Here is a 12,806-nt window from a genome sequence, read left to right on the forward strand (position 1 = left end):
AAGATGCATACCAGCAACATTATTGAGGCTGTTAACTGAAGCGCACATAACAAAAGTGACAGATGAATTTTACTGAGTTGCGGAAAGTGCATTAGCAGGCCCAGCACGTACTGGATGATTCTCGAATACAGAAAATCTAGCGATTGCTTTTTCTAGATATTTGCTTTTATAATTTATACATAGGCCTACAAATAAGCAATTGCTAACAAGCAAAAACGTCTACTCTTCAGCAAAAGCAAAAGCTTGTTTCTTGCAAGCAAATGCTTCCGGGATTAGCAAAAGCTTAAAAACAAGCTTTTGCTTTTGCCATTTAAGCGATTGTTAGTAGTGTTTCAAGTTCCCCTCATGGTAGCTTGAGGCTGTTGTGTATCAGACAAGATCAGCCGTTTATTTTTTTGCGCCGCTGTTTTCTTCTTGTGCTTTCATGTTGGCTACCTTCTTCAATATCATGCTTGTCGTCCATGTTTTTTTTACAGTATATTTGTCGCAATTGACATCCTGAAGCGCAAGCGCCCTCACTTCTATACTTGGTGTGTGGGGATAAAAAGCAAAATAAAGCTTTTACATTTACGCGCGCCAGCGCACATCTGAATGAATGGGGTCTACCCGATATTCCCCAATACCTATGTTCCCCAATACCGATGTTCCCCGAAATCCTTAGAATTAGGGTTAGGGTTAGGGTTAGGGTAACGATTTTGGGGAACATCGGTATTGGGGAACATATGTTTTAGGGGACGTAGGTATGCACCCGAGTGAAACGTACTATTGTTCAGAACCTGAGCATTATTTTGCTAGACAAGACCCGTGAACGTGGCTATACAACGCCACGTTCACGGGTCTATTGCTAGACAAGCTTAAGAAAAAGCTGTTATAGTCAAAGCAAAAGGTTATGATTATGTTTTAAGCAATTGATGTTGCTTTTGCTTCTGCTTTTGCTTAAGACATTCATAGACCTTCACGCACCTTCAAAGGCATTCACACACCTTCTTGGTATGTGATTGCCTTTCATATAATCTAAAAAGTGGCCCAACTTGCAATTCTAAGTCGTTTTATTGTTTCTCTGGACTGGGTGTCAAAATGAGATGGGAACAAAGACCATTGTGTAGAGTATTTACTCTATTTGCAAAAAGACAGTGCTAGTATTTTTAATATTTATGGATTGACTGCAACGTTTTTATTGACACACGCTGTATGGGAGACTAATTTTATTATGCATTATGCACAGACCAGTATCCTCTTAATGTGATGGCCGGGCCGGGCCCGGTATGGTGGAAGTGCGTTAACTGCATGAACATACAATCTGTGTTCAAGGAACATACAATCCGTGTTCGACGAAGGTTGAATTTAAAAACAAGGGACCAATTTCATAGAGCTGCTTAAGCACAAAATTTGCTTAAGCACAAATACATCTTGCTTAATAAAATCAGGTTACCGGCCAAAACTCCATGCGATTGTAATGCTAAGCAAACAACCGCTAATTACCATTCACAGGCAATGTACATCGCATGGAGTTTTGGCCGGTAACCTAATTTTACTAAGCAATGTTTTTTCGTGCTTAAGCAAATTTTATGCTTAAGCAGCTCTATGAAATTGGGCTCTGGCTATTTCACCATTTAAAATCAACGAATACATTACACATTCATTCCTGCAATTGTTTGGAGTCCGTGCTTCACATAAGCATGATAAATACTTTAAAAAGTATTTCCTTAAATCATGGGTGTGGATATGACACATAAAATAGTTACTAAGATATTCAGTCAAAATTTTGTTTGAAGTTTTATTTACATATATTTGCATTCATTAATATTTGTGCGCAACTGCTCTTGTACATACATGTACATGTAAGTATATTTTCAAAAGAACAGAATGCACTATCCTGATGCCACGTTTTCAGAAACACGTAACCTCAGTGACTGTGTCAGTCGCTGCAAATATACTTTAAAAAAAAAACAATTAGAGGTTGCAGAAACATTTCCAAATTTGTTGACAAATTCCTTGTTAATGTTCACACACTTGAAGACCTTGAAATTAAAAAAAACCATTTGGGATGGTTTAGATTAAGTTCTTTCTCCTCATTGAAAAATGGTCAATTAGGACAGAAACTAGTCTCGGAATTTTGGGTTACAACGCAGCCAAGCCACTGCTGACGGTAGAGGGCGCTATATCAACAAAATGAATCAACTACATTCTTGGGCAATTCGATTTGCCTCTCAGATCAAAGATTATAAGCCTACATTTGTCTGCCCCCCCCCCCCCCTCCTCACCACTTGGTCAGAAAACTCAGTTCCCCCACCCTAGTCGGCCTATGGTTCCCCTATATACCCTTGGCAACATTCCCCTCGACTCAATTCCTCCAAACTGATATGCCTCACTGATCTTCATGCATCCTCCAGCTTCTGCTTGGACTCCATGCGGATGTGCCTAACTGATCACCCAGCATCACTTGCTCAATATAGACCTTTATCATGCTGCCACCATTTCAGTCATGTTCCCTGTATCCAATAACAGTAGTGATTGATTTTTTGTGTGCAAAAAGGAACCAGACTATTTATCCTTCCAGTCTCGCTTTGGTTTTGTTGATTTAATGGGGGAAAAAAATCAAGATGGCCGCAACATGATAATGGTCTATTGCATCCTTCGTGTACTTCATTGCTTCCTTCACTGTTTGAATCCCTTCAGTTTCCCCGACGACGGGCAGAGCATACTGTCAAAAACGTTGAGGTTCCCCCGGTTCTTTTCAGAACCCCACGAACTCACAAAAGAGATTTGTCACATGGTGCTACCGTAAATCTTTATCTTTTTACATTTGTTGGGGGTACAGAATCTACATCAAGTCTCGGACAAGGTATGACAGAAACATAATTCAAGCTCACTGCTCTAGAACTCTCAAAAACATTTTAATTTTGAAGAGAAAATAATTTGTTTACATCCAGAGAGTGCTGCACCGAAATCTGACCAATCTATTAGTAAATTACATTTTGTTGCCTCTGTACAATAAATTCAGACAAAAAGTCCTTATTTACAAAATTGTGTGTTTTACCAGTCAAAATAAGCAGAGGAAAAAGAGCAAAGCTGGGTAAATAGCGAGGGGGAAGAATATTCTTGAAGTTGTTTTTACATGACATAAATTTGTTCAAGCTTAAGAATTTGAGCTAAGAGTGGTTTACCTGAATTGCTAAAAAATCGACTGCATTACTCTGTACTGCTAAATGTCACTCGATTTTCTATTTTGCTAAGAATCATTTCCAATGTACCTTTGTTTGATTCCTGAGTAAAGCCACCCTTGGGTGACCTTAAGACGGCACAGAAGACTGACTTTGTTGCACCTGAGCAACGACCATCGCAAACATTACAGTCGCCGATTTTAGCGACTTTAGTGTAACTGCTACAATAACCAGACGATCGGGATCAGTCGGTGCCATAAAAATAATCAATGGTCACAAAACTTGAAAAATTTTCAATTCCTGCGCCGTGACGGAACATGTTCCCAACAGGCAGGAATCAATAACAGCTGACCAATGTACCCAATCAGAGGGCAGAAAAATCTGGGCTAGATACACAGTTTGTCTTGACACCTACCGTCAACGTGTGTGGGGCCATTTTGAACAAGTCGTGTGATGACGTCTATGCCGTGGAATCGTCAACGTGTCGTGGGCGACATGAGCACGGTTGCGATTATACTGTGTTGAGGTGCAACTTGTTCCACGATAATCACACGATTTCTCAGTTTTGTGACCCGAGCATAACTTTTGTGCTTGATGCCGACCGTTCTGTCGCGGCTCAAGCAAATCGCAGGTCAACCTGAGGCCGGCTTTACATGTCTTACTGCAATAAGGGTGATCAAACAGCATACTAGCAGTACATTACAACCTTTGTCGTAGTGCTTAAATGAAATGTGCAACAGAAATCAGATAGTATCGTCTTGAGACCAGGATTAAAGTCAGTAAAGTCTTCACACTGATTATGCTTCCAAAGTCTCCACATTGATTCTGCTTCCAAAAAGTGAAAACTTGATTCTTGACCCTAACTCCCTCTGCATTTTTGCCACAAGTTCCTGAATCCTGCAATATCCACTTTGCAGGGAAACTATTTGTGCTTAAACTTTCCAAGGGTATCTAGCTCCATGTCAAGTCAAAGAGGCTGGCGTCTACCTTTCTCAATCCTTCAAAATCTTCCAAAACCTCCAATTGGAATTATGAAGGATCTAGGATGATAAGGTTAGGGTAAAAAAAACCACCAATATGATCCGCTACCCATAAAGCAATGGATCCTTCCTGACTGTCAATCAAACAGTGCGCATTGACCAATCAGATCGTGACTTTTGGTCGGGTGACCATGGTAGCTCCATCAAACATCATAATCAAAGTGGGTGGGGCTAATGGCCGAATACAGGACTGTTCCATTTCAAAGAAGTTCTATGCCACTCTGTCTAGGAGATGCTTAGGGATGCCCAACTCAAGCAGTTCACATTCCGGTGTGGCGTGGAGGTCTGGGATCAAGGAGAGGATCCGTTCCCAGCATATTGTCAGGAGACTGGGTGTCTTCAGCCAGATTCTAGTCAGCGAGTCCGAACGCTCATCCCCCGAGGGACTTATGACACCTCCGTGGCAGTACAGGCACCCAGTCTAATAGAAAATTATTGACAAGAAAAGAAAAAAAACAATCAATTGTTAGTAGTAAAATCAAAAGAGTCAAGCAGTTATGGTATCTGACTGTGCAGCAGTATTTGAGTTTAAAGGTCAAGGGGTTCATGGTGCTTGTGTTCTTGGGCAAGACACTTTACTATAATCGCCTCTCTCCAGCAAGGATTGTAAATGGTACCTGTGACATCAGAGACCAGATTGCGCTGATCTCGAGCTTCAGAAAAGTAGTCTCAGGGCCTGATGAACAGGCAAAACGGTTGCGAAACGCTTTGAGAAATTTGTATGTACTGCTATAGAAGCACCACTTTATAAATATGTTTATCATGCCCTTCGGCCCAAACGTTTACCCAAACTCCCATTGCATGTCTAGCTGGAAATTTTCAACATCTTCTGAAATCTGCAGCTGAGCAGGGACTTACCGGTGTTATAGCTGATGAATGGAAGTACACAGGTTGCGGTAGTCTGGCCTCTAATCTTGTCCACTGTAACGTCGCCAACTCCAGCCGCCAGATATCATCAAAAATGTCCTTGCCGCTGTAGCCACCAGTTACATAACCCTCTGAACAAAAAAACAAAAACAGAACAGAAAACTAACTCACCCATGTGTTATAACACATGAATATACAGTCGACTCTCGTTATAACAAGGATGATGGGACTAGCCAAATTACCTCTTTATAATAGGAACGTTGTTATAAAAGGACAGTGAAACAAAGAAACACAAAGAGAACCTGAGATTTGGGACCTCAGAATTTGCTCTTTATAAAAGTGCTCTTTATAATGAGAGTCGACTTTATCCATGTTGAGAATGTTCTGTGTGTGGTTTCCTACGGTAAGCAGCAGGGGGTAGTTCCTTGCTGACAGAAGGCGCCCGTTGTAAGGAAAGGTGGATCGCTGAGCCACGATCTGGGCCCCAAGCAAATTTCATTTAGCCCAGAAATTTGCTTAGCACAGAAATCATTAGCTTAGCAAAAAAAAAAGGTTACCAGCCAAAGCTCCATTCAATGTGAATTGCGCCTGTGAATGGTACCCTGCCGATTTCAGCTTAGCGCACAAACGTTCTAAGCAGATTTCCTGCTTCTGCTTATACTTAACCGGTCCATGAAATTGTTTGTAGTTGTTTGCTTACCATTACCCAGCTGTGCGCATCCATGACACCGTCTGTTTTCCGGGTAGCCGTGTTGAGGATCTTCCAGACTAACCATCAATTCCCATTCCTTCGTCTCCAAATTGAAGGCGTGGATCTTGGATTGAGAGAACACAGGATAAAGGCATTCAAGTTTTTGCAAAACTTGAAGGGTTGTGAAGTGTAGAAGACTAGGAGGGTTAAGGAAGCACATCCCGGGATCACTCCAGTTTTCAGTCACTCACCTTGTCTAGAGGGTACGCCTCAGTCGACGTACCGCCGCCAATAACATACAGCCTCTTCCTGTCCGTCAGTATCTCATGTCTGTATCTGGGTTTAGGGATGTGGGGCATGGGCTCCGTTTGGTTCCTCCGGACCTTCGCGGTGAAGAGCTCCTCGAGACTAAAGAGGCGGTCCCACTCCCCGCTGGTCAGGTCACAGCGGTGGACGTCCGAGGTGTACTCCCAGCCCGTTGTGCCGCCGTAGACGTATAGATGCTTGTCTATGATGACTATGGCCTACAGATCGACAACAGGGTCAAAGGTCAGTATTTAAGGTGAAAGGTTAGCTAGGTTCACAGCTTTTTCCCTTTTAGTGCTAAATGCTAGGCCCAATTTCATGGCTTTGCTAACCACTTTTGTTATATCGTGTGCTTGGATACTGTCATTTCATTGTTCTAGAACAGCTATCCAAAACTGCCCGTCATTTTTGGTGCACTTTCAATCCGATGATGGATGTACAGTACGAACATGTCTTGGGTGCATTCTGTGTAATATTATATGCGCGATCGATCGACAGTAGCTGCGCAAAAGATAGATGGATCGCTCACCAACACATCCACTTTTTGTTGCGATTGATCGATCGCGCAACAAAAAAGACATTTTTTGTTGTGCGATCAGACTATCGCACTTGCGCAAGCAAATCGACAGAGGGCGCCCATTATACACTGGTGTCCGTGGTGCCGAGCACAAATGCGTAAACGGGTACGGGCACCAGCCCAGGAAAATTTGAGACATCGTGAACATGTGCATGCAGCAGTGTAAACGTCCGTCATGTGCTTGTGTTTACGCTGTTGTATGGAGCCGGAGCTACAATGTATAAATGCTGCACAGAGCATGTGGCTGACTGGCGGCGGAATCTTCGCGTAGATTAAGAGGTATTTGAGGTATTTTTGTGTTTTCTTTCTAAACAAAACTACAACTTACTCGCTTCGTTTTTTATATACTTTTTCTAAACAAAACCCACCCGGCATTTTTAATGTCCATTTGCCAAAATTGTACCCGTCATGTTTTATTGTCCATTTCGCAAAGTGCCCGTCAAAAATCACAAACTGCCCGTCCAAAAGAGGGGTGTACGGGTCGCTTGATGAGACGCTGTATGTGTCCAGTCTGCAAAAATGCATGTACAATGGTTGACCTCATATACAAAGTGCGTTGCATTCATGCATGTAGAACCCCCCCCCCCTCCAACCAACCACATCCACGACACTCCTGGTCCTCCATGTTTGTCAATATACGTTAGTCCGACGTCTTTAGTCGACGCACCTCCCCACTCCAAATCCTCCATCCAGGCAAGAAGATAAGAATTGAAACATAAATTCATAACAGGAGCTGGAGACCATCTTTACCTGTCCATAGCCGGGCACCGGTTGCGTGGTGTTCCCGTCGCTGGCCTTGAGCGCCTTCCATTTTTTGTTCTTGAGGTTCAGGTACCAGATGTCATTGCTGGTAGTCGGCCCAAACGGGAAACCCGTGCCGCCGTATATGAGTATGTGGTCGCTGAAGAGCAGCATGGACATGGACGCCAGTTGCATGGGCATACGTCCTCGCGTCGGCATCCGCTTCCACATACTGGTGTCAAAGTTGTACCGCCAGATCTGAGACGAGTCACAGTTGGTACACATAACTACTAAAGGTTACAATTAAATGAGTTATTCCCCCCCCCCCACCTCCAATAGTCAAAATACCATACCAATACTTAGAACTTGACCCCCAACTGGTTTTCTCTAGGCACCCTGCCAAATGCAACAAACTGCAACTTGGCTGAAATAAGAACCCTGCTAAATGCAACAAAACAGTGGATTATCTTGCATTGTGCCGTGAACCCAGAGTATACCAGCCTTGGCACCAAGCAGTTATCCTGCTAAATGCAACCAATTAGTGCAACAGTGGATTCTGTTGTATTGCCTTTGGAACTATGAACAGTTACCCTGCTAAATGGAACAAGATGCAACAAAGCACGGGGACTTGAGTTGCCTGCTAAATGCAACAGTATGCAACAATTTTTTACCTTTCTTGCTTTCTGTTGCATTTAGCAGGGTTCGGGTTTAAAGTCTTAATTTTTTTGGTACCCCAGTTTCATTTCACAAGGAAAATCAATCATATGACAATTATTGAGTTGCGTTTTTACCTCCTGAAATAACGGGAAAAGCAGCAGTTCCTCGTTGCGACCAAAGTAATCCTGTAGTGTTTCTAGATCAGGGTTGTAGCCCCCAAAGATGTAGAGGTTGTTGCCATCAGCGACGGCTGCATGGCCGCTGCGAGCGCATGGTCTATTTGGCTTCCTGGGATCTGACGGGGGAAAAGGGGAGTTTAAATCAAATCAGTTACAAACACTCACCAAAATACCAATTAGCACTCGTTCATGAAGCACAGGATTCACCCAAAATGACAACACAAATAAGTTGAAGATAAAAAAGGAAGTGTTTACAGTGCCAGTGCAGAGTGGCCAGCCATCTTTTTGTCGCGCAAATGCCAGTGTGGTTCTGGCCATGCAGCGCCAAGTAACTGACCAAACATTCTGACTTGCCACCAGTCGTGCACGGCTCCAATATATCCTATATGGATGTATCCAAGCTTAAAGGGAATATACAACATTTGCATTGGAAAACAAAACTACCAAATTTTTACGAAATACCTTAATAGGATGTTGGTAAATGAAAGTCTAAAGCATCCTGTACAATTATGGCACCTGGTGTGAAGTCATTTTCAAGAAAAGTGGTATTTTGTATAAATTTCCTACGGTGGTCGGCCGACCACCGTTGGAAAAACCTAACTATTTTTCAACTACTGCTCCAAATTTACCTTTTTTCAGTCCAAATTTTGTTTGCTATTGGTTACATGTTCATGAACGGGTGCAGGCCAGCTAGACTGGTTTCCTTACCTTACAATTTTCGGGCATCAATAAATTGATTCATTTCATCTTTAGAGTCAGGGAACCAGACTACTTGAACATATTTGTTTTTCTTGGTTTTTCCGGCGTTTTCGAACACAAAACTTCAAACTTGTCAGTGTAACAGTATTTGATCTATTATACTAACCCCTCAAATAGTTCATTTCTGAAAATTACAGCAAAAGCCAATGATGTACATTCCCTTTAACTCGATCACAATGGAACGACTGTTTGATGATGCAGACAACAATTCATATGTCTTCCAAATGATGTAATACAGTACATCAACATCAAACAGCCGCTGGTAACCGCACACTACTGGCACTGCTGGCAAGTCAGAATGTTTGGTCCATTACGTGGTGCTGTACAATCTTTGCGGACGGCTGAAACCACTGCTGACACATAAAGGGGCACTGCGTCCCAGAAAGGGCCAAATTGGGCTACAAAATGCAAAATGATATCAATTGGAAAGACCATTTCAAAGTAGGATATAAATCGAATTAGGTTTTGTTGTGTGAAGGGCAAAACCTAATTTGATTTACATCACCCAGATGCAAAATTCCATCTTATGAAAAGTAGGATATAAACGTCCACACAACCATCTTGGCCGTTTTTGTGTTATTCTTGTGAGAATGAATTTCAGGGGGTCAAAATTTTAACTCTCAAAAATTGAGCTGTTTGGGTGCTAGTCGTGATTCCTTTCGCACTTGTTCCACCAGTGCACTGCATGCTAAGGACGTGCAAGAAATAACATGTGTGTACATTGAATCGTCTGATATCATGGACACAGACACTGGGGGCAAACTCCTCGTCCACGAAGAATTTCCGACACCGTGAATGTTGCAAAAGGGCTAAACTTGACACAAACCATCGCTGACCGCATGCATTGCAGTAACATTATTTCGTGGATCAGTTCGACCATTTTCTAAAGGGGGGGGGGTATGTTTTCAGCGCGAACCTAATGTCAATATACGGGTCCCAAATTTTGAGGCTAGTGGTTTCCCAATAGGGCTGTCCATTTTCGAACAAGTGGCACTTAACAAAGTGACAATAAAGCACCCGAACATTACAATAACATTTCATCATGTATAATTTTTATTTTGAATATTCAAACTGGCAAAAACCTATTAGAATGTTTGGTTGATGATCGAATATTGGGTTTACTGGCGATTTTGTACTAATTTAGTTACGGGCCCAGTTCCCAATATGAGAGAACAAAATCCGTTTTGAATTTATTTGACTTACCAAACTAGTTGGCGACATCAAGAACATGCAGGTACGTCATAGATATACGAAAATCACAAATTGTAATTTCTACCCCAAGAAACTGGTCAAATTTACAAAAAAAGATGTCATTAGGCCCAAAAAAAAAGTCTCCGGTTTCTGGTATGCGCGCGCGTCGCCGTAGCCATGCGCGTCGGCAAAATGAAAACGTTTTTTTTTCAATACAAGATGATATTTCAAAACCGCCAAACTCACTGGTTTGACTGGAATTCTGCTGCTGCACAATTTTAACGTATTTTTAGATGGGGTTATGATCAAGAATAAGATTTATGTGGCCTCTCTGGACTCCCATATATTTGCACTAAGTTTAGTCGGGCACCAATTGCAGTCATCAGCCAACATTTGAAAGCAAAAAAAAACAAACAAACAGGTAAAAAAAAAAAAAAACCCGCGTCGCCGCACCACTTTTGGGGCAAGCTCCATACCAGAAACCGGAGACTTTTTTTTTTTGGCCTTAGAATTGAGAGAAGTCTGCTTTAGGTTGAAAAGGCCATTATGAATGATAAAAAACACCCTTGACTTGATCGAAAATTTGATCGAAATCAAAGAGGGGCCCGGGAAAGAATGTTGCAACCTGACGCCAATTTTTTCTTCATGTATCATTTCAATTAAGGTCAGTCATTGCAAAAATGTTTAAAAGACTGGGTAGTCCGAGTAACTAGGACTCTACGAATCGCCTTTTTTTACATTTTGATCACCCGACCATGTCCAAATGTTAAAAAGGCGATTCGTAGAGTCCTAGCCTGCCTAGGCATGCTAGGGTTACTCGGACTAGAATCTGGGACTGAGAAACATTTCCAATTTTGTTAGGAAATACAACTGAAGTGGTGTCAGGATGCAATATGGAAAGATTTCCATATAAGAAGTTCACTCAACACCCTGTGTACAAACCCTATGACTTATGAGATTGGACTGAAAAATTCTAAGTGTTTTCTAAGAAAATGCTTGTATTTTCTCACTGCTCAAATTGACTTTGAGGACATGAAATTGCTATATGGGGGCTTGTTAGTCAATACAGAGGAAAATTAGTGAACTTCGTATATGGAAATCTTTCCTGCAATATTCTTTCCGGAGCCCGTAGGCCATACTACACGATCGTCGGTAGGCCTACATTTATTCGGGACATCCCCATTTCATTCCCGATCCCAAGCAAGTGTTTGTCATGAGTTGTCGGGTTGTGCAACGTCACAAACGTATAACGTCAGACACTGACCACATAGGGCCTAGCTAAAATCCATTTAAAAAGCACTTATCATACCAGTTTTCGGATTTTTCCGTGGTGTGATTGTAACACATGTTCCCGACTTTACTCCCTCGCGTTCTGGAATCGGATCTTGGTCAGGTTTTCTCTGGAACATCGTTGTAAGATTGGTACTTTCCGCAGCCATTTCGCCCTGTAATCTGGTGTCAATATCAGGTTTTCCAATGTTCCCTTAGTTTGTGAATAGCGCCCTCTGTTGGTACATTTAATTAAGTTGTTTAGTTATTAAACTTAATAAAATGTATTATATCTTTGATACCAAAAAAGCACCTTTTAACAACAAAGAAAGTTATAAACAAAACAAGCAAAAAAAAATAGAAAACGAATGAGAAAGAAATGAGGGAAGACCATCGCAGTTCAACTCACACAAGCTGTCGTGAATATTTTATTTGGTGGGGAGCCCCAGTAAAATGCCAACGCTCAGCAACAAGAGAATAATACCGTTAATTAAGCCTAAAAATACTTTTTCATCAAAGAGAGACTTACTTTTTCTTGGTCTATGCAAGGTCTATCATATTTACTGAGTAACATAACAACTCACAAGGTAAATTTTGTTCAAGAAAACAAAGCCGTGAGGAAGGTTACAATATACAAAAATGCACTTGTTTGGACTCATATTCACTGCTGCCTTAGTTATGAATTAATGAATCAAGATGTTTAATATTCAAAACAATATGCCGGAACCTCATTAGAATTTCTTTCATAATGAAATCTAAATGAATGAAAAATAGCTAAGTTCAAGTGCAGTACATTTGTACAAATGTGGTTCTGTCAAAACTAAAAGTACTTCTTTACAAAAGAAGATAATTTTTTTTTTCACTTCGTGTCAATTAAATACATTGCGAGCCATATTGCAACAATCCGATAAAATCATTTCCTCTAAGTTCAACCCAACAGGCAATTTTCAAATTTACAGAATTGGCAAAACAAAAATCTATTAATCTCTTAATCTAAAAGAAAATTAGGCGGGCCTGATACTGCAGCAAAAACTTTCAGTCGTAAAGAAAACTTAATTGCTAGGGATTTGTTGGGTCAAATACAAGATATATTTCAAACCATTTCAATTATTACAAGTTAGACTGCAGTACCTTTGTACAAATATGGCCCTATCAAAACTAAAAGCACTTCTTTAAAATTGAAGATAATAAATTTTTTTTGCACTTTGTGTCAATTAAATTAATTGCACGCCATATTGCAACAAACCGATAAAACCATTTCCTCTAAGTTTGACCCAACAGGCAATCTTCAAATTTACAAGATTTGGTAAGACAAAAATCTATTAATCTATTAATCTAAAAGAAAATTAGGTGGGCCTGACTTTA

The 12,806-nt window shown here is 41.2% G+C and overlaps 1 protein-coding gene across 2 annotated transcripts; it reads right to left on the reverse strand.

Moving 5' to 3' along the window:
- Positions 1–2,862: 2,862 nt before the first annotated feature.
- Positions 2,863–11,667, reverse strand: LOC119726627 (kelch domain-containing protein 10-like). 2 transcript variants are annotated; one of them, XM_038198382.1, is made up of 8 exons: positions 11,335–11,418; positions 10,185–10,188; positions 8,178–8,338; positions 7,396–7,644; positions 6,014–6,286; positions 5,772–5,886; positions 5,063–5,202; positions 2,863–4,625 (listed from the first exon to the last, which is right to left on the reverse strand). In XM_038198382.1, exons 1-8 carry the CDS (start codon positions 11,353–11,355, stop codon positions 4,416–4,418), a joined length of 1,173 nt encoding a protein of 390 aa, XP_038054310.1. In that variant the 5' UTR covers positions 11,356–11,418; the 3' UTR covers positions 2,863–4,415. The 2 variants fall into 2 exon arrangements, with proteins under 2 accessions (XP_038054310.1, XP_038054309.1); XM_038198381.1 differs by lacking the exons at positions 10,185–10,188; positions 11,335–11,418 and adding an exon at positions 11,482–11,667.
- Between the last annotated feature and the right edge of the window lie 1,139 nt (positions 11,668–12,806).

This window comes from Patiria miniata, unplaced genomic scaffold (assembly GCF_015706575.1).
Source record: "Patiria miniata isolate m_02_andy unplaced genomic scaffold, ASM1570657v1 HiC_scaffold_2, whole genome shotgun sequence".
Classification (NCBI taxonomy): Eukaryota; Metazoa; Echinodermata; class Asteroidea; order Valvatida; family Asterinidae; genus Patiria; species Patiria miniata.

What these genes read in the sequence shown, in the direction of transcription:
- LOC119726627 (XM_038198381.1), bottom strand. Translation starts at nt 11,611, where the DNA reads ATGGCTGCGGAAAGTACCAATCTTACAACGATGTTCCAGAGAAAACCT. An exon ending in ACGGAAAAATCCGAAAACTG is followed by an intron (nt 8,339 to 11,481) that starts GTATGATAAGTG and finishes TTCCCCCGTCAG; the next exon opens with ATCCCAGGAAGCCAAATAGA. An exon ending in AGGCGTACCCTCTAGACAAG is followed by an intron (nt 5,887 to 6,013) that starts GTGAGTGACTGA and finishes TCTCAATCCAAG; the next exon opens with ATCCACGCCTTCAATTTGGA.